The 26,353-nt window shown below is 41.3% G+C and overlaps 1 protein-coding gene and 1 long non-coding RNA gene across 4 annotated transcripts in view; one reads left to right on the top strand and one right to left on the bottom strand.

Annotated features, from left to right (window-relative positions):
- Positions 1–9,824, bottom strand: part of SLC30A4 (solute carrier family 30 member 4) — a 29,913-nt gene extending 20,089 nt beyond the window's left edge. Inside the window, exons 1-3 of one of the 2 annotated variants that reach the window (XM_019808620.2) lie at positions 9,350–9,824; positions 8,583–9,096; positions 1,921–2,067 (exon numbers count right to left, since the gene is read on the bottom strand). In XM_019808620.2, the coding sequence (XP_019664179.1) occupies positions 1,921–2,067; positions 8,583–8,973 (538 nt within the window). In that variant the 5' untranslated portion in view covers positions 8,974–9,096; positions 9,350–9,824. Of the gene's footprint in view, positions 1–1,920; positions 2,068–8,582; positions 9,097–9,226; positions 9,279–9,349 lie in introns of those variants that run through there. The other variant, XM_034661026.1, reaches the window with a different exon arrangement.
- The window catches only part of LOC105241421, a 94,305-nt gene that overhangs the window by 41,007 nt on the left and 26,945 nt on the right, over positions 1–26,353 (top strand). The window lies entirely within an intron of this gene.

Genomic DNA, 26,353 nt, shown 5'->3' with positions numbered 1-26,353 from the left:
AATAGGAAGAGTCAGTTCGATTTTCTCTCACCTTTTCACAGTGCTTGTTGTCTATGAAAAAACGAAGTGACTATATAATGTATTTCTTTGATATCTAATAGAATTTTCATGATTATGGGTTCTTATTACATGTAGGACTTTCTGTGTTCTGTTATTGCATGTTTGGCGGGGGGGGGGGGTAGAATTCCACTATTTTCATTAGCATTCCAAGGGGTCTATAACCTAAAAGGTTAAGAGCCACAGGATAAAATGAAATGCACTCTTTCAAACAGTGGTGGAAGGTAAAAACCCCCCATTCCATGATGCTATGTTTGAGTGTTAGATCTTAAATTGAAGGTGTTTAAATTGCAAAAAAATTAAAGTTTGAAAATAATCTTGAAGTTGTGTAAAAAGCCCAAGGCAATCGGGTAACAAATGACTGTATACTGTGTCGGTAAGCCGTGGGGGCACTGTGCAGTGGGTAACAAATCACAGACACACGTCAAGGCATTAGCTGTCTGGTACAGCAAGCGGTGAAGAGTGCTAAGGGGAGGTAGAGTGCCGGAGAATTTCCCAGTCTGATGATCTGGATAGCTACTTGGGATATGGCCTTTCAGGTACACTAGAGTTTTACATAGAAGGCCCAGTGACTAAATTTTAGAAGAGCGATATGCTGAGTTAAGATGAGGCTAAAAAGTAACCAAGAAGGGGAGGAACTGACTGATATATTAGCCAAGAAGGTCAGTGTCTCCACAAAATTAAACTGCAAGTTGTTAATTCTGGTTCTTTAAGACAGGTTTTACTGAAGCTACCTGAATGTCGATTTCTGGATTCTAAGCAAATGACATTCTGGACATACGGCATTTCACATACTAGTTCAAGTAATTGTTTTATACATATTTTTAAAATAAGTAAAAAAAACCCTAAAAACACAGTAACATAGAAAGAGATATATGGATAACAATGTATGATTTTAACCTCTCTTAAATATTAATATTTGTTCAAAATAAAAATATGTGTACACTGTTAAGAAAAAAACTTAATGACACTTGCCAACACATGGTAAAGAAGACTTTATTCAAGGAGGGAAGCTACCAAGAAAGGTACAGGACCACTACAATAGAACTCTGCAGTTGAGGGGAGAGACTGGGTTCAGCTCTGAATACTATATGGGCAAGTGGGAATTTACAGCCCAGGAGCAGTGTGGCAGTCAGTGGATGGAAAATCACTAAGAGGAAACATCAGGGGTGATGGGGATTCTGGCTAAATTGACCTAAGAGAATTTTCACTAGAGACAGGCCAGTGCAATGAGATGTCACCTGGGGGATAACCCATCAGATACTGAGAGTGGGGGTTCTGTTAAACTGGCTTAACAGGGTTCTCACTAAAACAGGATTTTATAAGGAAGTACGCACATGGGTTTGGGAGAAGGTTCAGGACATAGACTAAACTTCGGTCAAGCAAAAAATCTTTATCAGCATTTACAGAATTATGATGATACAATGGCAGCAATGAAGGTCAGCCACACAGTATATGTGAAACATATTATAGTATTGCTTAAGATCTGGGCTAAGTTGCTTTGGCTGAAATATCTGAAGTGTGAGAAAGAAGCTAATACATATTAGCATAAACCCATGTGGTTTTGCCTGGTTGAATAAACTGAAGGTAAACTTTTGTCTGATAACATCTTCAGGAAATAGGGAACAACATTTAAAGATTAATGATTACCATATAATTTTATATGTGTAAACTGTTCAGCTGACTAGGCTGAATGTACCCTGGAACAGATGTATCTAAATAAATCTTGTTCATCTTTTTTCATTTGCTAATTATTCAAATAGGTTATCACCAGAAAGATTTTAGTTAATCAGAGTTTAGTTATAGTTCATTGTGGTTTTATTACGAAATTTTATAAACCAAAAGAAACTCCTAATTACCTACCTAAGCGATGGAATCCAAAGGTGAATCTTTTGGTTGGTGATTTTGAAGATAGCCACAAAGCAAGCAGGGTCAGTATGATAGCACTTAGGTCAGTTAACATGTGAAGAGCATCGGTCATGATCGCTAGGCTGTTTGCAATGTATCCACCTTGGAGTAAGGGTGAGAAGGAAGATGGAATAAGTTAATCAAAAAAATAAACAAAAGCAAACCAAAAATATGGAACAGCCTACAAAACATCAGCTTTTAACTAAATCTTTATCCTATTACAATGAAATCAAGCTATCCTGGAATTTTATGCAAAACATTAAATATGTGTGTATGTTTGTGGTGAAAATGTCCATTTCTATGAACAGATTCTGAGGAGTCAATGATCTTAAAAAAATTAAGAACCACTAAACCACTATCTAACACACAGAAACTTTGTGTTTTAGCACTGTAGCTTTTACTCAACCGACTAATCCTACTATCAGTGAAATTAATAACCACAATATCTAAATATTACAAGAAAGCAGAAGGTAGATACTCACTTATTTGTGAGGGTTTGACCACAAAATTAAACTGAAGAAATTTTTTAAATGTCCATGAGTTCAAAATGAAGGATAAAGATTTAACTGATTCCCTTGGGTATAGATAGCAATGTCTCAGAGGGATTAAAGATAGTATTTAGAATAAAATTTTTAATGTTAATATTCCAGGCATTATATAATATATATATTATATATAAAATTCATTTCACATACATGAACGTGTGTGTATATATACATATGTTGTTCTGTTATGGTTAACCAATTATCCTAGCACCATTCCTTGAATAAGCTTTTTATAATATACAACATTCAAACCTTTATGTGTATTGGAATCACCTGGAATATTTGTTATAAACTACAGATTTCTTGCCTCACTCACAGAATTTCTAATTCCAGAGGGCTGTATGAGGCCTGAGAATTTCCATTTTTAACATGTTCCCAAGGTGATGTTCACCCTTCTAGTCTGGGTACCTTTGAAAATCACTGTTCCATTGAACTTCATGATCAGGGTATTATGACACCTGAGTGTGCTGAGCCATTGTTCCCCTCTTTCTGGGATGAGTGTGCAGAGCCAAGAGCAGCAGGAGACTGAGCTGGTGATCTTGTAATCACATCCATTTACTCCAGTGCGCTCTATACAAATATCACTTTTTTAAAATACATTCCCTTGACATTAAAGAGCTGGAAATCACTGAGAAAAATACAAGTTGGTGGCTAATATGGGATTTTGGACTCTCTGAGACTCTCTCAGCAAGTTAATACTTTTGAGTCTCAGTTTCCTTATCTATAAAATAAAGATAATACCTTAAAGCTGGGCTGTCCAGTAACTGTCTGAGATGATGGAAATGTTCTATCTGTGCTGTCCAGTAGAGTAGCCACTAGTCACATGTAGCTTTTAAGCATTTGAAATATGGATAATGCAACTGAGGGATTCATTTTATTTAATTTTAGTTAACCTAATTTGAAGACCCATGTATTGATAATCATCAGCAAAAAATAGCAGACTAAGGACCTTTGAAAATCATCTCCTCTATGAAAGTAATGAGAACATGGGCAAAAATGGTCCAGATCAGCTTCTTTAGAACTCTGGAAATTAAACCAAGGGTGATACAGGTAGTATTCACTCAAGTAAAACAACTGAAACTTTGTAAGAGCGGAACATTCTGTAGCCTTGGGCCCATTTCCTTCTCTCCCGTTCCTTAGTAGCCCTGAAAACCAACAAGCAGCAACCCTAGTGAAAACCAGCCTGGCAGCCACTGCAAGGGATGAAATGGGGCTACAGCTCCTTACAAGCCCCATTCCCAAAGGACTATCATCATTTGATCAGCCTGGTAATTCTCTGGAAAACCCTGGAAAACCGTATTAGCAAGGCTGTTTTGATTTGACTTGACTTGGGGATCTGCCTTAGGCAAACCCTAAGGAATGTTTGTTAAAAAACAACCAGAGGGAATTGTTTAACACGGCAGCTGCCTGAAGCAATAGGTAACAATGTGCTCCCTGTATTCTGAAATTTCACAATGGTATACGTTGGTATGGGTTTATTTTCACCCATTTTGCTGGGTTTTCGTTGACTCTTTTCATTGGGAAAGGTATACCCTTCAGTCCTGGGGAAATTTCTTAAACTGTATTGTTGACAATTTTTCTTCTGTTTTCTCTATTCTTCAAACTCCTATTATTTGGAGTTTGGATTGATACACTAATTTTCTTATGTTTTTCTCCTATTATCTATCTTTTTGCTCCACTCTGAGAGATTACCTTAGTTCATCTTTTGACTTTTTTATGGAGTTCAAAATTTTTTTGTTTTTATTGTTCAAAGGCTCTTTACCTTGAATTTCTTTTTTAAAGCAGCCTATTCTTACAGATACATATCTTATTTCTGTGGCTACTAACTATATAATTATTATATCTGTTTAACTAGTTTCCTTATTTTAGTCTTCCTCTTTACCCACACTTCTAGGGGTACCTGGTGCACCAATCCTGGGCATACTTAAGATTCTGAAGTGCAGTTCTCAATATGGTCCCTAGTTTTAGCAACCCCTGAGAACTTGTTAGAAATGCAAATTCTTAGGCCCTATCCCAGACCTACTTAATTAGAAACTCTCACCCAGTAATCTGTGCTTTAATAAATTCTCTAGGTATTTCTATGAATTAGTGTAAAGTGGGTTGATTCTTGGCTTTCCCCAACTGCTTTTTTAGGAGGTGGCTTTCTTGGGTCTACTAAGTCAGTTATTTCTTTTATCTACTTTCTAGTTTCCCAAAGTTATGTTATTATCTCATTTCCAGTTCTCCCCATCTATGTGGACAAACACACACACACACACACACACACACACACACACGGATATATGGCTATATGCATATATATACATTAAAAAATCCCTTTATTGTAGTTTGAGAGGCTTCAGGAGAAAGTGCATTTAGATACATGAGTTCATTTGCCATCTTTACCTGGAAGTCTGTTTGCATATATTCTTCAAGCTTTTTCACTCCCAATAAAAATGCAGTTGTTAATCAGTAACTATTACTAAATCCAAAGAATAGTTTAGCTCTCATCTCATTAGACCTCTCAACACCTTTAACTTATTTAATTCCACTTAGAAATACTCTATTTCCTTGGATTCTGGAATACCTGTTTGTCTTTTGCCTGACTTCTGAAGTTGGAGTTCCTCAAAACGGACTCTCTAGGTGGTTTTTTCCATTCTGATACCATTACACACTGTATCTCTTAACTTGACCTCTCTTCTGAACTACAGACTCACATCTAACAGCTCACTATGCATCTTTACTGGCTATTTTACATACATCTGATAATGAACATGTCTAAAACAACCCTTGAGCCCATGCCTAAATCCTGCTCTGTATTTTCTCCCTGACTCATAAATGACATACTCAGTTGCTTAGGTGAGAAACTTCAGAATCAACCTCCACATCTAAACCATCAGTCAATTTTGTTGTTACTTCTGGAATGTTTCTCTATCAGTACGTTTTTCTCCATCCACACCAGTCCAAGCCATAATTGCTTCTTGTCTGAACCTCTGCAATAGTCTCCGTGCTTCCCATTCTTGCACCCTCCAATCCATCTCCACATAAGGGCCAGAATAATCTTTCAAGAAGGTAAATCCCATCAAATCACTCTCCATTTAAAAGCCTTCACTGGGTTTTCATTGTACTTAAAATTAAAAACTATACTCATGATACGGTCTATCAGAACCAGCCTGATCTGGTCCTCTGGCCTCTTTCCCTTTTGCTTATTATATTCCAGTCAAACTTGCCTTCTTTTTAGGTCCTTTTAAAGAATTGAAGGTTTTTAGGACCTTCGTACATGCTGTTCTCTTCACTTGGAAAACTCCTCCGCTCCCTTTGCTTGAATAACTCCTACTTTTTTTTTTTCTTTTTTTGGTTTAACTGTACCTGGCTCATACATAAATTATGTTGAACTGGTTACTATGTCTTATAGTATCTTGTTCTTTTTCTTCATAACACTTAAGGCCATATGGATTTTAAATTTATCTGTGTATATGTTTAACAGCTGTGCCCTCCACTAGACTAAGTGCTTCAGACGGTAGGTTTTATAACAGTTTTGTCTGCATTGTTATCCAGAATACTTAATATAGTGCCTGGCATAGAGCAAGTACTCAAAAAATACTTGCTAAATGAAAGGAAGAAAAGAATGGACCTGTCTAAACTCTTAGAGCAGGTGGCAAAGCCACGATTCAAAATCAAGTCTTCTCTTTCAGATCTTTAAATTACTTCATTTTTTAAATTACTCCATACTTTCTACATAAGATGTCTTATTTCTGAGTGCTTTTGATACACTTTAATAAATGCCCTACTATATACAATTTAATTCTATGTAATATTCTGAATATTTGTTAATGCTTAGCCTAAGAATTAGCATTTCGGTATTATTTAACAAAAGATTTGTATCTTTGAAAATAAAGTCAGTATTTTAAATAAAATACTTATTGTGGCTTTCACAAAACAAATTTACCAAATAAGAGATTTCAAAAATGGTATGTCAGGATACTTTTATCTTAGTAATTGTTACTTAGGTAAAATAAACTCTAAATTAATTTTAAGGGGGAAAATGTGATTAATGTGATTTTAACTTCAAATACTAAATATTAACTTCAAGAATCACTAAGTCTGGAGCACCTGGGTGGCTCTGTCAGTTAAGCATCTGCCTTCAGCTCAGGTCATGATCCCAGGGTCCTGGGATCCAGCCCTGTGACGGGCTCCCTGCTCAGTAGGGAGTCTGCTTTTCTTCCTCTCTCTCTGCTCCTCTCCCTCATGTATGTATGTATGTATGTGTGTGTGTGTGTGTGTGTATATATATATATACACACACACATATATATGCGCGCACACACCCTCTGAAATAAATCTTAAAAAAAAAAAAAAGAATCACTAAGTCTGATTGACTCAATATTCTAGCTGTGTGAATTTGGGCAAATCATTGAATCTTAAGTCTGTAGAGGCCATGCCTTAGCTGGCCACAACTTCACTCCTTTTACTTTCTTTACAGTTTAAGCATTTATAATTCTCTATCACAATAAAAATTAATTCAACAAAATTTTATTGAATGTCTATTCTGTGCCAGTCATTATTGTAGATGTCGGGAATGTGGCTTATATTTCAGTGGAAGAAGATAGATATTAAACAAGTGAATAAACAAGATAATCTCAAGATGCTGAGGGCTTTTAAAGTTGGGGAGACAACAGGGGAGATAGAATATTTACTTTAGTCAGTCAGAAAAGGTCTCTCAGAGGTATCTTCTGGGGTAAGATGAATGTCAAGAAAACAGCCAAGAGAAGATTTGGGAAAAGGCACTCCACGTTAGGTGGTGTTTCTCAACTGCAGGCCCTGATCTATTTGTGAACACAAAATCAATTAAGTGGGATGGGGCCATAATTGAAAAAATACCAGAACGCATCACAAGAAATGAGACTTTGTTTCAGTTATACATATATTTCCACATATATGTATGTGTGTGTACATACATACCTATGTATGCATGCATGCGTACCCGGGTCACAATGTTAAGTGTAGTTTTTACTATAAGGAGGTCAAGAAACTTTGAAAGTCACTGAGGTAGAGGGACCAGCCAGTTTGGAGGTCTTATGGACAAGAAAAAGCTTTGTGAGTCATAGGGAGAAAGAAGGCCAGCATGGCTGAAGTGTGCACTGGGGAGGAGAGGTATAAAATGAGGTAGGAAATGTATATAATTTTCCTACATATAACCTCTAGCCAGCATCTTAATCTGGACTGCCACTTCTGTTCCAGTAATGGTTCATCATTAAGAAACAACACGGCAGAATAATCTCCGTCCTTTAATGTCACTTTTATAAACTGTCACTAAGAGAATTTAGCAGTTACACTACTGTGACTGTGAAATTAATCTCTAAGAATATATTTTAGAGTGAGAATGTATTACTTGAATAATTAAAAAGTGAAAAAACCAAGTTCATAAACCCTGGGGGAGCACTCTGGTTCCTTTCAGATCCTTACTATAATGAAAAACTTTAAAGGTCAGTTAGTAGTATTTAATTTTCCAAGTCTCTTGGATATAAATACAAAAGGAAATAGTAATGAAGAGACCGCTTAAGTCAAACATAGAGAAAAAAATGAGACTGGGACTGTAGATGTGGCTCTTCCACTAACCAGCTAAGTGTCTTCACAACTTGTTTCACTCTCCCGGCCCTCAGATTCCTTATGTGTGAAAAAAGAGGAGGGGCAGGTGTTCAGTAAGGTCGTTCCATACTGTAAAATTTTATGATTCTATGTTTAGATCATTTACTATTTTAAACGATGAAAAATTAACCTGGTGTTTTATCCAAAAAATTTTAAAGAGGAAGTTACACGCTATACGATGAAGCTACTGTCCTGAACTTCACAGTACATGTCACAGTGTTTGGAGAACCAGAAGAAAAAGCCAAAGTTATCTGACAGTTTATGTCGTACTTAGGCTGACCTGCACTTTGGAACCGTGTGGACTTTTCCTAACACGAGATCAGTATCTTGATAAACAACAAACTTCCTGAAAAGAAAGTTTAAATCTCAAATCATGCGTAACTAAAGCTTGACAACAACCCTCGGGACAAGGTAAATGGAAAGTGAGTTGGCAACACAACTCACCTACAAGTTCTCCAATCATGAAAAGCAAGTAAAGAACGGCAGCAATGGTCAATCTGGTTTTCACCTTTCTCTGCTTCAGTAACTCTCGCTGTCTGCTGCAGTTGTCACAGGGGTCCACCTTCAAACTCAGCTGACTGTTGGTCAAAGGTAAGTCCTGGTCCAGTAAGGAATCGTCGTCGGCCTGCAGGGCCGGGTGCGCCCCGTTAACAGGCCTTTCTGGGATTTCAGAACCATCATCGGCCACCACAACTCGCAGTTTGTTAAACCGAGAAAGCCCCTCGTCGCCCACCTCGTCCGAGAAGTCAAAGGCGCTGGTGTCATTTAAAAACAGCGGCGCGTCATCCTTCCTCAGCAGAGATTTGAGGCGCTTCCACGCGCCGGATCCGGCCATGGCAGAGGCTGAGCGGCCGCGGCACGGAACGGCTCGGTGCAGGCGGCCGGCCGGCGGCCGCGGCGGCTCCTACTTCACCGGAGCGCCAGTTCCCGATGGCACTGCCGCGCGTCCCTCCCCATCCTGTGAAAAACGAAACACGTTATAAATTAAAAGCGCCCCAACACTGCCCACAAGTTCCGAAGCCCCGGGCGGCGAGGGCGCCAGGCCGGCCCGGAGGCGCCGGGGCTCCGCGAGGGGGCGGCGCGTCTACCTGGGGCGCTGCCGCGGGGCCGCCGCTCATCTCCCCGCCCGGGCGCGCGCCGCATTCCCGGCCCGGCGCCCAAGTCCCGGCTGTGGAGCCCCGCGCGCCTGGCTCCGCCTGAGAGGCACTCACAGAGATGCCCCCGTCTCCGGCGCAGCCCTGCCACCTCCCCGGGCGAAGAGACGGGAGAGGATGGAGCCGGGGCCTGCGGACCAAGTGGGTAGATTCGAACGGTCCCGCCCGCCCGGGTCTGGGCGTTGCTGCCGGAGCTCGCTCCACCCTAGGAGGGCCTCAGGAATCTTGGGTCAGGATCTCGTTTGCGGATCCGCGGCAGAAAACGATTTTAACGCTTTCTTGCAAAGTGAGAAACCAAGCAGCTTTGTTTCCTCGAGTTGCTGCTACTTTGGCAAGTTGGCAAAATTTGCTGCAACGTCAGGTCAACTTCGAGAGGGCAAGGTTTATGGTCTTCAGCAGTTCTAAGTCCTGTTTTGTATTTCCTATCGCTTTTCATCAGATATGTGTGTGTGTTCGCTGCCATATTCCTTTTGCCTCCATTTATAACATGGACTAAATCCAAGCACAAAATCTAGTAGGGGTTTCCGTTTTGGCCTTTGGTTCTGTTAACATCAAATTTAAAAGAATTAAGTTCTGAATAGTAGTTTCTGATTTAGATCTGAGTTGTGATGGTAAAATGGAATGGCAATAAGCCTCCCCACTCCCCTTCTCCCTTCAAGTCTTAGGAGATTCTTAATCCAGATTCCTTGGATGGGTTTTAGGGGCTTCTGGAGGCCTTAAACTCATATGCAAAATATTGTGGCTTATACGTATTTTCTTGAGTTAAGACCCTTAGCTTTTAACATATTCTCAAAAGGGCTTCATACTCAAATTTTGAGATTTAAAACAGCAACAGTGTCAGGGGAACTTATAGATCAAGCCCCTAGCTAACACTTGGAATTGAATTGTAGTGAAACTCCTTGTTATCCTGTGTTAATGGATGTTGTATTTTGACAGTTGTCTACATGGATTACCAAATTTCTAAGTTACAAAATATACAATAAAAAGTCACATAGAGCATCATTTTCCTCTGAAGATTCAGATGGCATTTTAGTCTCGCATGCCTCAGGTGCAAGAGCACCAACTGCTTTTGGACTCCCCAGCAATCCACTTTTGAATGCCCACCATATTCCTACAGAGCTGCAGCCATGGGAGTCAAGTTAGGAAACCTGGGTTAGAGATCCCATGGTTCCCACGACCAAGAAGAGCAGACTTGCCCAAAATATTCAATAATCAGAGCACTCAGGTCATTACCAGCTGAAGGGAGAGTGCTTACTGAGCCTTGCTTTCCTAACCCCAAATATCTTAATCCATCCAACTCAGGAGTAAGTTAATTGTTGTTTTTCACTTCAGTTTGTTATACTGCCTGAAATTCTAATGAGTAATACAAATGAATAAAGCAAATATGTCAGGAACGTGATTGCTCTTTTTTTGACATAAATTCTTCAAATAAGATTGCATTCAAGGAAAGGGGATAGGTACATTCAAGAAAGGTTGAGGCAGAACATGGATTGTTTTGGGTACTTACAGGAAGGTTTGTTGGGAAGGGCTGCAGTTCTGCATCCCAATTTATTTTTGTTATTTTGTATCGCTGGATATCTGGACAGAGTAATAGGAAGATACTAAAAAACTATATAGTGATTTTAATGTATGTCCACAAATTCTGATACTTGTCCCATCCAGAGGTAGAGCTTAATCTCCCTCCCACTGAATGTAAGCTTCTTTAAATGACTACCATATAGCCTACAATGAGTAGAATATGACAATAGAGGGGGCGCCTGGGTGGCACAGCGGTTAAGCGTCTGCCTTCGGCTCGGGGCGTGATCCCGGCGTTATGGGATCGAGCCCCACATCGGGCTCCTCCACTGTGAGCCTGCTTCTTCCTCTCCCACTCCCCCTGCTCTTGTTCCCTCTCTCGCTGGCTGTCTCTATCTCTATCAAATAAATAAATAAAATCTTTAAAAAAAAAAAAGACTATGACAATAGTGACAGTGTATGACTTAAAAGGCTAGGTCATAAAGGGCACTGCAGCTGCCTGCTTGTTCTGTCTTGGATCACTTGTGCGGGGGGAAGCCAGAGTTATCATGTCACGAGGAACTCAAGCAGCCCCAAAGAAAAGTCCATGTGATGAGAAATGGAGACCTCCTGCCAACAGCCATGTGAATGAGCCATATTGGAAATAGAGCCTCCACCTTCAGATGACTGTAGCCCAGGAGATATTGACTGAAACCCCGGGAGATCCTGAACAGAACCACCCAACTAAGCTGCTCCCAGATGACCCACAGAGACCGTGAGATAATAATGTTTATTGTTTTCATATGGTAAATTTGGGGATAATTTGTGACAGAGCAATAGATAACGATTACTCTCAATCTCAACTTTCCTCTGTACCGGGAAAGACACTTTTTATTTTATCACATGGACCCTTGTTCCCAGGCCCGTCCTTGGGCTGGTGGCATGATTTCTATCGTTGAACTTGAAAACGGGCCAAATAGACTTCTGTGAATAGTCTTGGCATGTAACCACCATTTGCAACCTTATTTCTATTTGGAATTTGTAACAATAGACAAATGAACTTTTGAAACATAATCCATTTATAATCTGGGTACTGCCAGCAATTCAGCTATAGCTATTGCTCAGCATGCCGTTCTTTTATGAGAGACTTCCTACTTCTTTCCAGTATGAAGAACTTTTCTGCATGGGCAAATAGATAAAGTTGCTAACGATTTATCCTCTCTCTTAACCAGGTAATTCATAATACACAAATTGTTTAGGTAATGGTAGATGTCTGACATTTGCAAGACACATAACTTCTGGCATCAGCTAGAATAGCCCCACAGTATCCTATGTTTTCTGGCCCAGACATTTTTGGGAGCAAATGACAATGCTGAAAATAATACCACAGCTAACATTTACTTGAGGCTTTTTTATGTGCCAAGCGCCTCTGCAGGGTACCTGATTTACATCAGCTCATTTAATCCTTATTGCATCACTATGAGGAAGTTAATGATTCAAAGCATGGGTCTTAAAGTCTGACTGTGTGTGTGCCCTCGTTTCACTAGTCCTATAATCTCTCGCAAACCGTTTAACCAATTTGTGCTTCAATTTTCTTACCTATAAAAGGGGTTTGATGAGAGTACCCACTTCCCAGGGCTATGGTAAGGATTCAATGAGATCATGCATGTAAAGCATGTAAAACAGAGCATATATAGTTCCTAGCACATAGTAAGTGCTCCGTCAATGCCAACTATTCATATTTTTTAGGTAGAGGGACACCTGGGTGGCTCAGTTGGTTGTTGTGTCTCACTTTGGCTCAGGTCATGATCCCAGGGAGTCTGCTTCTCCCTCTCCTCCCCGCTCATGCTCTCAACCATTATCCTACATTATCCTCTCAGTCTGTTTCCACACACAAATGGAATGATCTACAGAAAAGTACTTAGACTCCTTGAAGTGTGCTAGGAGAAATTCCTATTCCATATGCCAAAGATTTGCCAGCACCTCGAGACTTCAGCATCACCCTGTGAAATCCTTCTTGGAAAGGAAGGGGAAAAAGTGGAAAAGTTTTTAAAAATGGAAATATGGGGGGGTGGCGCCTGGGTGGCTCAGTTGGTTAAGTGTCTGCCTTCGGCTCAGGTCATGATCCCGGGGTCTCTGCATTGCGCTCCCTACTCAGCAGGGAGTCTGCTTTTTCTCTGCCCCTCTTTCTTGTTCTGCTCTCTCTCGCTATCTCTCTCTCTCTCAAATAAATAAATAAAATCTTAAGAAAATTTTTTTTTAATGAAAATATGGGAAAAGGTGCCGCTTAATTGACAGGCTCAAATGTTGCATATTCCCCACCCTGAGAATTCCTTTCTCTATTAGAATAGGTGATTGTAGGATTCTCAAAGGATATTTTTGGAATGTGACCCCTTGTCTTTTGCGGGAGGGGATGAAAGCTGTCGGCTACATATGGACAAGGGTTGGTGATGTGATACACAACTACAGGGAGTGTAATAATTTCTTTTTATGTATTGTTCTCTTGTAACAGGGAAGCTGGGGATTCAGTTTAACCCCTCTTCCAGGGGAGGAGAAGAAGGACCCAGAGTAGTTAAGAGAATTGCCTAAGGACAATTCTTCTTGGACAGGGAGGAGATAAAGGAGAGGGTCTCTGGGCCAAGTCCATGCATCCTGCCAAAACCAACACTGTGAGCCAAAACCTACACTAAACAAGTGCATTGTTTTCACACCTTCGTTTTTATCTTCCCTTCTTTTTTTAAAGTAAATGTACCTATGAATTTCTCTAACCACGTCTGGCTAAAATTAGAGGGCATAGTAGCTGGGACAGGTTTAAGGCATCAGCACACCAGCCCTGGAGTCTGGAGGTGGCAGCTGGGTCGGGGAGCTTAAATGTGAGGGTGGAAGGCTGACTCTGGACGTGCTTTGGGAAGAATCTTACATCACAGACAAGAGAAGCTCATTCGGCTTCTAATTTTGCCATCCTTTCGCTACGATCCCTAGCAGCATACTGTTGCTGAACTCATTTTCTGTCTGTAAGTGGGGAATAGTATTTGTCCTACCTATCTCCAATGAGATTGTGCATGTGAAAATATTCCCTTCACTACTTTACAGCTATTAAAGACCGTGTCATCTAAACCAAAATGCAAAACATGGGTACCAACAAATGCTGATTGTTAATCTTCCACTTATATCTGTCCCTTCCTAGGAGAGTTAAACCCCAGTCCTTGGTTTGTATTCTGCCTTTGTTAGGTCTCTAGATCACAACCACACACATTACTGTTACTATTACTTCATTTCTATCCTAAATTGTTTTTGTGTCCAGGGCACCTAACAATGTACTCAGAGCAGAAATGCTGTAAATTCACATGGTTTTATATACAAAAATATTTTAATCATAAAGAGTTCATTCATAACTTTAAATTCCCCTCAAACAAACATTTGTATTTCTTGAAGCTGGTGTATAGTGTCTGAGAAATTCTTAGTGGTGAGATTAGTCTGTCTCCTACTGATTGGAGATGATTAACTCACTAATACTCAGTTGATATTTATACCTGATTTATGTCAAAGAACACTATAATGTTTATGAATTAAACCAAGACAGAGAAGCAACTGCAGAAAAAGTGACTCTTCCGTGGCCTCTAACAACTGGTAGCTTTAAACAATGAAGGCCATTGTGTAAGAACTCCTTCCTGGGGTTATTGTGAGGATTAATTAGATTAAAATCTGCAAAGTATTTTGAGTTTTCCCCAGAATTCCTTTGTAAATAAAGGTGGCATTAATTTTGTTTTTTTTTAAGTATCCTTACATGGGTCCTCCCAGAGCCAGGTAACCACCTGCTGTTTAACTCCCTGTGTTCCCTGAAGCAAAAACCCATGACTAAGTTGACCTAAATGATCCTCTCTAGTGGTTTTAAACTATGGGAGCACACATGAATGAGCAGAATTCAGTACCCTAATCACAAAGATCTTGGTGTATGATTTACATGACACAATAATGCCTCATAATCACGATACCACATGATAATTAGATACAAATTACTGTAATTATCACAGCTGTTTTATACTGACCAATAAACTTTTACCCTCCTTTTTGTTATTTATATTTTACTAACTCATATTCTGCTCACTTACAAATAGGGTTTAAGACAGCCTTCATTTTAGTACCAAATTGGAAATGATTTGAGTTTTTCCCGATACTAGGGTCTGCCTAATCTTCCCTGTATGCGCAGAAACACACAGACACAGATGAAAGACAGGAGTCTTAACGACCAACTCTCCAGTGACTGATGATGTAGTTTTGGAATGTAGGTAAGGTCCGGAGCCAATGGCCAAGAAAGAATTCTTTTTTTTTTTTTCCCAGGAAAGAATTCTTGAGACGTCTTTGGTGCAAAAGAAGTGATTTCATTAAAACACGGGGCCAGGAACTATGGCAGAAAAAGCTGTGGCAGCTGCCTGGTACCCTGGGATTGTGATTTTATACTTTGAGGTTGGGGGAAGTAAAGGTAGGGGAGGTATCCAAAAGGAGTTTCATATGCTAAAGAAGACTCAGAAGATACTGGAAGCCTTGCTATTGTCAAACTAAGGTGGTTTTTCCTTCTAGCAAGACAGTAACGTTAAGACAGTTGGGAGCTTCCTGGAGGAACATTGTACTCTGCCTGCCTCAACTATTTGTCAATGGGCTGCAGGTTATAAGGACATGTAATTTTATCTACATTTCCTTCTGCCTTTGTTTCCCACATCACCGAGATTCCTTAGGAACCCCTTCTGCTCTGTCTCCTGGTCTCTAATCTCAATCCTGTTAACAGTGACTCCCCAGCCTCTGCTGTCCCCTCCCCAGACCCAGAAGGAGCCACTCTGAATATTCTGAGTGGTGGGTGTGGGGCGACCCAATTGGATGGAGGCTGAAGGTGTGGGCAGTGGAAGAATTCACCCGTGGCAGAACACAGGAGATAGAAGTTGAGTGAATATAAATGGGCAGAATAACAAAGGAGAGACTGTCTGCCAGGGGGGCTGTAGTTAAGGGGGAAGGTGAGGAGGTATGGGAGCATATAGAATTCTCCTTTTTTGGTACCTGTGCCCTATTGTAAGCAGCCCCTTGGTCAACTAAGGCTTATGGCTATTTGGAGGTGGGTCGCCTGATGCACCTGTTTGCATTCAGCCCGGGGGTCCCTGTGGACCCTTTGACCTGACTCAGGTTTTCATTGCTCAAGCCTGTTGCCTAAAAGTGGCCTTTACGGTGGTCTTGTGGTAGCAGAAACTTTGGAGCAGGCCCAGGTTGAGTCTGGGGAACAGCAGGATAATAAGCCCATTGGAAATAAGGAATCCACCTGGCAGTTGACAAACTGTCCTGATTTACTTGGGATGGAAGGGATTCCCAGGACCTGGGACTTTCAGTGTATTGGGATGAGTTTACCTTGTAGCAAGAATTGATTCTGTAACCATGACACTGCTGGGCAGGGAGAGTATCTTCCCTAGGAGAGATACCTTGTTACTTTTAGGCTCTGCAGCACACTGGGCTGGGTGTTCCTGAAAATTCTCTGGATGTGATTCCTGTCACAGTGAAATGGAAGAGGTCAAAGGTGTCCTAGAGGGAGGCCAGCCACACCCAGGTAGGGCCCCGAAGACACCAAGACTTGATAGAGCCACCAAGGTCCCAAATCAATTGTGCAGCTTTGCAGGTGTGGAGACTATGCCTGAGGGTGAGGCTGGGGAAATCAATGTATGCCAGACTGCCCCAAGAGACCAACAAAATTACTGAGGTTGATTACTTAATTCTCCTGGGGCTACAACTCTTTTATTGCCCTGGATGCCCTCTTCGCAAGACCAATGACTACGAGAAACCAAGTTACCTTACAGCTAGAACAAAGGTGACTGGGGGTTTTTAATGACATGATTTACAGGCCTCATGACCTCTACCAGCCTTCTGTGTTCCTGGTTCCCTGCTGGGGCGTTCTTCCTCATTCTTGGTGTCTGGCTAGCTGCTGTTCACCTTTCAAACCCTGTAGATTTCTGCCTAATTTCCCTCCTTCTTTCCCTCCTTCCTCCTCCCCTTCCCTTCTTTCTTCCTTTCCTTCCTGCCTGCCTGCCTTCTACAAATATTGAGTGTTTATCATACGTCAGTCACTAAAGTAGGTACTGGAGCCATAGAATTGAGTAAGACGAAGTCTAGATGATAACCCATCCCAGATTAGTCTGGCATACACAGCACTAATTCTAATTCTTTATTACTAATTTTCCCCAGATTACATATAGACTGTTGATATCTGATGTGGTTTTGGAATATAGGTAAGGTTTGGTGGGGTGAGGTCCAGAGTGGAAGGCCAAGAAAGAATTCTTGGGATGTCTTTGGTGTAAAAAGGTGGTTTTATTAAAGCAGGAGGAGAGGACCCCAGGTTTGTCAGGGGTGGTTGATTAAATACTAGGGGGTTGGAGAAGCTAAGGAAAAGGGAGGTTTTCAAAAGAACTTTCATATGATAAAAAGGACGTACAAGATACCCGAGGCCTTGCCATTTTCAGGTTAAGGTTGCTTTTCCCCTCTAGCAAGGCATTAACATTAAGACGGTTGGGAGCTTTCTGGAGGAACGTTACACTCTGCCTGCTTCAAGTATCTGTCAATGGGTTGCAGGTTATAAGGACATTTAATTGTATCTACATTTCCTTCTGGAAGCTAGGTTATTGATAGAAATGCTTTGTTTTTGTAAATTGCTAAGACATTTTTTTTTTTTAAGATTTTATTTATTTGACAGAGATAGAGACAGCCAGCGAGAGAGGGAACACAAGCAGGGAGTGGGAGAGGAAGAAGCAGGCTCATAGCGGAGGAGCCTGATGTGGGGCTCGATCCCACAACAACGGGATCACGCCCTGAGCTGAAGGCAGACGCTTAACCGCTGTGCCACCCAGTCGCCCCTGCTAAGACATTTGTAAACCGAGGGAGACTCTTGTCTTGCGGGATTGTGTTCTCTGTAAGTTAACTATTTTTCCTCTCCTTAGCTTTTGGGAGTGCCTGAGGAATGTCACATATATCCCTTTGGGGGGGGCGGTTGTGGGGTGTCCGCTTTTGCTTTGTCCTCAGCTTGCCTTCTATTCCCTCATCAATATCTATATGTAATTTTAAAGTGAAAGTGAAAAATAACATAAGCTTTCTTCTCAGTTGAATTTTAGTCTTTTTTTTTTTTTTTAAGATTTTATTTATTTATTTGACACAGAGAGAGAAACAGCCAGCAAGAGAGGGAACACAAGCAGGGGGAGTGGGAGAGGAAGAAGCAGGCTCCCAGTGGAAGAGCCTGATGTGGGGCTCGATCCCAGGACTCTGGGATCATGCCCTGAGCCAAAGGCAGACGCTTAACAACTGAGCCACCCAGGCGCCCCTAGTTTAGTCTTTCTGAAATCATTCCTGAGGCCCCCCATCTCGTAAAGTCTTCAGATAACCAACTCTATCCACTGTGTTGATTATTGTCATCTAGGACATGAAATTCACTTAATATTAACTGTTGCTGCCTTTAGTCCTCCCAGCTGTGCTTAGTTCTGAGTTGTGTGTGACCTCATAGCTCAGAGCCCTGTCTTCATTTTATAAATAGTTTGGATATTTTTATCCAAAAGTGCATTACTTTGCACTTGTTCCCACTAAAGCTTATTTGTCAGTTGTCTGACCACATGGTCAGATTTACAGGCTCTTCTGACTAGCCCCGGGATTGGCAAACTTCTTCTCTAAAGGGCCAGATAATAAATAATTTCAGCTTTGCTGCAGTATCCTGGTGCTGGTCGTGTTTGCTCAACTCTGCTCTTGGGGAAAGCAGCCGTAGATGATAAATGAATGAGTATGGCTATATTCCCATAAGACTTTGTCTATGGACACTGAAATGTGAATTTCATATACTTTTCACATGTCACAAAATATTAGTTGTCTTTTCCTTTTTTTCAGCTGTTTAAAAATGTAGAAACTGTTCTTAGCTCAAGGGCTGCACAGAAATAGACGAAGGCTGAATTTGGCTTGTGGGCTGTAGCTTGCAGACCCTGATCCAGACCCATCGCTAGTTAGAAATGTTGTTAGAGATTTTACTGCTCGCTCCCTCCTCCTGATCTCTTATCTGTATCTTAGAGAGACCCCTGCTAGCAAAGATGCTTGAGGATTCAGTCTCTTTACTTGGGTCCATCAACCTCTGCTTCCCAATGTACTATTAGGACAGCAACGTTTGGACAGCCCAACTGTCTTCATACAGGTAGGATGTAGCTGGGGCCCCAGGACCCACTAGAGTGCTCTGCCTGGGGCTGCCCAAGCATGCCAGTGGCTCTCGTTTAAATACCTTGGACTTTTCAGAGTGGGAATCTGCTCGTGTGCCCACCCTTTTCCACACCCTCAGTTCAGCCACTCTGAGCTGTAGCCACACTGAACTTGCATTGTTTGGGGCTCTGACCACAGCCATTGTAAGTGCAATTGGCATTTTTAAATGGAATGCTTTTCTTCACCACTCCTTTACCTCATTCATTTTAGATAAAGTCTAGAACCACTCTTCCTCATGGCACCCATCCCACTCCAAGTCTAGACACATCTATTTATTACATGTCTTCATGTCTACTTTGTAATTTTATCTTCATTAGTGGCGCTATTTGACTAATGTCTCACTCTTATTAGACTCTGCTCCATGAGACTGGAGGTCTCATATCTCCTGCACCTGACTGTGTGCCTGGCACACAGTTGAACAGAGGAACCAGAGCCACAGCAGACCTCAGCGTATTGGCTGGGCACTGTTCTGACTAACAGCCCCCTCCCCTTACTAGCAGAGAGAACTTGAATTACAAGATCTCCTTGAGCTTCAGTTTCCTTCTCTGCAAAATGGAGACAATAGTTACTATCAGTGGGTTGTGGTGACTTAAATGAGATAATGTGACTGGCACAGGGCTTGCTTCACTGACTATTAGATTTTTTTTTTTAAAGATTTAATTTATTTATTTGACAGAAAGCGACAGTGAGAGAGGGAACACAAGCAAAGGGAGTGTGAGAGGGAGAAACAGGCTTCCCACCGAGCAGGGAGCCCAATGTGGGGCTTAATCCCAGGCTACTGGGATCATGACCTGAGCCGAAGGCAGACCCTTAACTGCTGAGCCACCCAGGCACCCCAGTGACTATTAATGTTAGGCCCCTTCTCCACTTCCTCTCATGGATGTCAACCCCATGGTTGCCTGATGCCTATACGACAGATTCCCCTGTGCACAGGACTCCACGTTTCTGATGGGGACTGTTTCCTTTGAGAAATCCAGAATTAGAAATGTGACTACTACGCCCTTCATACATCTGCAGTCTTTCCAGCATCCGTCACTTAGGCCCTCTGGTTCCCTCCCCTGGCTGGAATCAACAGGCTCCACCCATTGTTTTTGTCTCTGACCTAGTTGCTTATTGCCTCACAAAGCATTCCAATCTTCTGGGACTTTTATTTCAGCCTCTCCTTTGGAAATCTCTGAAAGGTTTTCTTCAGGTGTTCAGGTAGATAATATTAAGCAATTCTCTTTAACCTACACGTGATTTACTTCCTCAAAAATTAAGTAAATTAATTTGTTAAGTTTTCTCTTTAGAGATACCATTTTGTTGGGGCGCCTGGGTGGCTCAGTTGTTTGTCTGCCTTCGGCTCAGGTCATGTTCCTGGGGTCCTGGGATTGGGCTCCCTACTCAGCGGGGAGTCTGCTTCTCCCTTTGCTCCTCCTCCCACTCATTCTCTTAATCTCTCTCGCTCAGATTAAAAAAAAAAAAAAGATATCATTTTGTCATCTTACTCTGAAGTTAATTTTAAGTGTTTAGCCTGCATATTTCACAAGTAAACCATAACATCCTAGGTTCTCTCCAGAGATTTTTTAATGATAATAAATATTATCATATAATAAAAAATTATAGTATTTTGAGCCCACTATGTATCAAGCACTGTGCTAGGACCCTTAATTAAATGTTGTTCAATTTAATCCTTATAACAACCTTATGTAGTAGATACTGTTTTATACATGGGATAAATGAAATTTTTTAAATCCTTTATTCAAAGTCACACAATTAGAATATGGTGGAGTCAAGGTTTGCATTCAGGTTTGTTGCAGCCCAGTGCCCATCATCTTTCCATTCTGATGTTTTCTTCCCTTTTTATGCTTGGTGGTTGGTGGTGGTGCTGGGAAGGCATGTGTATCACATTCCCACTTTTCTAACCTCCTGGGTGAGCAGCTGGCTGTACCCATTTTGGCAGATGGCCCCTCAATGTCGTAGTAGAGTTCATTCAGAACTCATGTAGGTTTTAAAGTGGTACCCTTTCACTTAAAACCATTCATCCCTCCATCCAACCAACCAGCCAACCAACCAATATCCCTTATCAGGCTATCTTAGTCTGTTTGGGCTGCCAAAACAAAATAGCATAGGCTGGGTGGCATATCAACAGCAGAAATCTACTTCTCACAGTTCCGGAGGCTTAGATGTCTAAGATCAAGGCACAGGCAGGTTCATGTTCTGGTGAGGACCCTCTTCCTGGTTCATAGCCAGCGCCTTTTCACTGCGTCCACACAGTGGAAAGGGGTAGGGAGCTCTGTGGGATCTCCTTGTAAGAACTAGAATCCCATTCAGGGGGCTCCACTCTCATGACCTCATCACCTCCCAAAAGGTCCATCTTCTAACATCATCATAGCGGGCATTAGAATTCCAACATGTGGATTTTTGGGGGGGACACAAACTTCCAGATCATCGCCGAGGTTGTATACCAGACACAGTGCTATGTGCTGAACATGTCTTAGGCCAAAGAAAGGCGTCCCTAGTGTTTAAAATTGAGACACTGGGGAGTTAATGGAAGAAGCATTTGGGGAGGAGGATGAGGAGGTAGGAAAGATGGAAAGAAAGGATGAGAAAGAGAAGTCACTTCCTTGGGGGCCCACAGGTATGATGAGGAAGGCAAGGGAAGATGAATGAGAGAGATTCTTACATGCCGAGATGGAGGCAATGAGGCCGAACCAGCAAAATTTCGCCCTGGCATGACATACTGCCTCTGTTGGTGTGCCTTAGGGTTTTCAGTTCCTTTTCCAACAGCCAGTACTTTCCTAGCTTTCTGATGTTCTTGTCTACTCTTTCCTAAGCCAGCAGCAATGATGCCTTTGCATTTGTGTTCTCTGTATTAGTAGCATCCCCATTTATCTCGATGGCCTACCAGAATTGCTGCAGCAACTGTTTTACTGTGTAGAAGGGGGTTACTTCATTTTCCCCTTAGTTTTGTGTGTGTGTGTACACAAACTAGAAGTGAGGGGACCTGGGTTGTTGTAGTTCAGTCCTTAAAGTCCAGTTCAAACACAAGGATCTGGTGACCAGAAGAGTCTCACAGTGGCATTCACCTCAGTGAGTTCATGGTGCATCAGAGTCAGAAACTTGATTTTGTTGGCACCCTGAGAATATAGTCGTCTCCCATTAACGTGGCTCACAGAAACTAATAAATACAAAACGGACTCTTGAGAGTATGTGGGAAAGTGTACATATGTTCTAGAGACCCATACTTAAGTGAGCAGGGATGCAACGACATGGTCATTTGCTTTACACTATTTTAGTTTTTCAAAGTGCAAGAAAGTGAAGCAAGTGTGGGAAAATCTTGTTAATGACTGAATCTGGATAATGGGTATTTTATCCTATTTGTACAGTATGTAATATATACTCATTATACTCTATCCCTGCTTCTTCTATGTGTTTGGAATTTTTCTTAATATAAAGATTAGACCTATAAAGAAAATGACAATAATTTACAGAAAGAAAGTAAAAAGACAGGTTACCTTGATGTTCAAGTTACCTTAACTAGGAATACAATGTGGAAAGCTGATTCAACTTAAGACCGCTGGGTCACCCAGGACGATGACATATTTCTGTCTGCAGCCAGGAGCTCACTCGGACCCCTTCTGCTCTTCTACCCCAGGATCTAGTTGGGGGTCTGTCTCAGAGACTTAGACGTCTAATTCCTACATCCATGCTCTTTTCCCTTCATACTCCCTGTCCTGGGTCAGACACTTAAATCCTGTTCCAGGCTGAGTGGGTTGGTGCCTCTGTTGCGACTGCCGCTGGCAATAAGCATCTATTTCTCCTGCTTCCAGCTTCTAGTTTTGTTTTAGGACTTCTCATTCTTGAGATACATGAGAGACCCTGCTAACTCAAGTGCAGGTTCAGCTTCCGCTCCTGCTGACACCCCCATCTCTTAGGGGCTTGAAACCTGAGAAGCAGCAAGCATGGTGCCATGAGGAGTCCTGACCTTGCAGCCTGATCTGTCTGCCCGCTCTGTGCCTTGTTTGCTCGGCACCCGCTCCAGGAATGACAGAGATGGCTTAAGGGAAAGGCACGAAGGATACCTCTGTGTTTTACAAATCATTTTCAAAGGCATGATTTATTTAATTCAATCCTCATTCAGATCTGTGAGATAGTTACCTTTCCTATTTGGAGAGAGAGGAAACTAGGACGCTGTGAGGTGAAGTAATGTGTTTTTAGCCACAGTTAATCAGCAGCAGGACCCTGATGGGAACTTAGGTATTCCTGTTCCCCAGAGGAGTTTATCTGTATCTAAATCCTAGTTATTACTAAACTACTATAATTCCCTAATTAAACTATCATCTGTAGTAACCAAGTTGTGTTACCACAAAAGATGCGTTGTTACTAGAGCAGGCTGAAATTATTCAATAGCCAAACGCCATATTTCTTTTTCATCCGTGTGTCGAATTAATTTAATCAAGGCATTCTTAATTTTGCATTATCAGGAGTCAGTAAATAATATCTATAGTTGATAAGAAAAAGGGGTGTAAATGTATTACATACAGTTTCTGTGGTAATCAACAGTAGAACTTAAACAGAAACTGGATAGAACCTGAGTAATGGGTGTGGCAGTGATGTGGTTGGTGGGGGTGGGAGGAAGGAGGTTTTTGTTTCTCATTTTAGACGTCTATACAGTCTGAATTTTTTTTTTTTTTGAGAGAAGGTGTGAGTGGGTTGGCGGGGAGGGCAGAGGGAGAAGAAGAGGATCTTAAGCAGACTCCGTGCTGAGTGTGGAGCCCAATGTGGGGCTCAGTGTCACAACCCTGAGATCACGACTTGAGCCAAATTCAGGAATTGGATGCTTAACCAACAGCCACCCAGGTGCCCCAATACAGTCTGAATTTATAAAAATATGGGCAAGTTTTACTTCTATAAATTAAAAAAATAGTTTAAAAATAGAAAAAAAGAAATGAAATAGAATAAAAAGTATCCCCTCAATGAGTGATTGTCTAAGTAATCATATGTAATACTAGGCAGCCCATAGAAAAAAATGAGGCCCACCTATACAGATTTTAAGTAGAAAAGGCGTAATAGCTAACCATATATATGTTGTGGGTAGGCATATGAGCGCACCAAACTGGGAGGACACATACAAAGTGATACCAAAGTGTAGGGATGAGGGGTGGGGAGGAGAGAAAGATTTTGATGATTACCTTTCTTCACTTCTGTGTATGGTTTGATTTTTTCCAAGGGGCATGTATTGAACATGAACATGCTTGGGCTGTTTTGCAACTTCACAGCTACAGTGGTTTGGAGCATTCCCCCTTTTCCTTTATGCCACAGGAGAGCCGGGTGTGACGGCACCGTGTCGCATATAAGGGTCAGGATCTTGCACTGACTTGTAGTGAAGAAATTCACTGTTCCTTAATACTGTTCCTTAATATTGTTAGAAAAGGGAAGTTTGTGAATGGCATCGTTCAACTCTCATGCCTTAATGTCACCGCAGAGCTGACCAAGTCTGATTCATGTTTCATTTTGTATTGTCAGATTTCCCTCCTTTGCTTTTTTTTTTTTTTTTTTTTTTTTTTTTCAAGGGTGTGTGAGATTTAAATCCCCATATCCAGTATCTCGTGATTGTAACTATGTACCCACCCCACACGTTGGAGTCCTGGACTTGGAGTCTTGACTAACCCTGATACTTGATTGAATCCTTTTGGTGAAGAGAAGCTGGGTAAGAGGGAGCAGTATGTCTGTGGAAGTCCCCAAGGCAGCCTCCAGGGAGGAGCAGAAGGAAACAGAAGATAGAGTAACTAGTCTAGAGAAAGCTGAAGAAGCAAAATTAAAAATGAGGTGTCCTCTTCTGGTACAAAAGCCTGGAGGCTCAGATTTCTTAAGGAAACGATTACAGAAAGGGCAAAAATATTTTGATTCTGGGGATTATAACATGGCTAAAGCAAAAATGAATCAAGGTTGTGAGTTCAAGCCCTACATTGGGCAGGGAGCCAAACACACACACACACACACACACACACACACACACACACANACACACACACACACACACACACACAACCCAACAACCAAAAATATGAAGAAAAAGCAGCTTCCTACTGCAGTTCTAGGTAAGACAGAAGTCACTGGTGACCACATTCCCACTCCACAGGACCTTACCCAACAGAAAAGAGCCAAACTGCTTGAATCTTCTCATTTTAATTATTTCTCCTTAATATGTTTCTTCTCTGCTTTTTACTTCCTTTCATTCACTAAGTCATTTGAGAATGACAGCTTTGTAGGTAGCGGGAGTGTGTGCTGCTGTTGTAAGGGAATATACGTGTGTAGAGTTTTTGATTAGTTTAACAGTGCACTGATAAAGAGAGCATGTTAGAGCAACAGAAAGTAATCTAGTTGAAAATAATTGTATATACCTAATGCCTACTGTAGGACTGTTCAACAAGTAACAAGTTTTACAATTGTAATGTTTTGGCTTTCTTCAATTTATCTTGATTATAGCTTTGTATGCTACTCTTATTTAATAGAATCTCACTTGTATTGATTTCTTCTGTATTTTCCTTTTGGATTTGTAAAACAGAAGTTTAAGAGCACAAATTGAAAGGAGGGTCACATTCTTCAAACAAAACTAGATGGGGCTCTGAAAGATTTGTTTCTCTGTGCTTGAACTTGAATGGCCTTAAACCTGTTTCAGCTTTAAGAATAGAATTTTACTTGGGTAATATTTGCCCATTCTGGTGTAACTTACATGACTCTAGGGCTTAACAGCTGCCGTTGAAGCTAGTGTTCTTGTTCAGTTCTGTAGTGTTAGAATATCTTTGGTTGAAGATGTGAATGAAGTGTGCATGTGCATCGACTGTTGAATTCACTCTTGTGCCATTCTTGTAAATACGATAGTTTGGCGCACACACACATACAAAGTAATCCTTTGGTGATCCAATTTTTCATATTTTATTTTACCGTGGAAAGAACAATAACATAAGATTTACCCTCCTAACAAATTTTTGTGTGTTGATATACTATTGTTGACTACAGGTACAATGTTGTACAGTGGTTCTCTAGAACTTACTCAACTTTTTTTCCTTAATAAAAAGAATTAAATTTACAAATCCCCTAAGATAACTTGGGAAATATATAGTAAAAAATAACGAATCCCACACGTTACAGAGGTTTTACTAAAGTGCAAACTGTCAGCAAACTGCTGCTAAATTTGGCATAGCCAATCTATTTAACTAATTTGAGTGGTAATTTTTCTAACAAAACTCAGTTGGAGGGGCGCCTGGGTGGCACAGCGGTTAAGTGTCTGCCTTCGGCTCAGGGCGTGATCCCGGCGTT

The sequence above is a fragment of the Ailuropoda melanoleuca genome, chromosome 5 (assembly GCF_002007445.2).
Source record: "Ailuropoda melanoleuca isolate Jingjing chromosome 5, ASM200744v2, whole genome shotgun sequence".
Lineage (NCBI taxonomy): Eukaryota > Metazoa > Chordata > Mammalia > Carnivora > Ursidae > Ailuropoda > Ailuropoda melanoleuca.
Note: the sequence above shows the minus strand (reverse complement) of the source record. Positions and strands in the feature narration are given on the sequence as shown.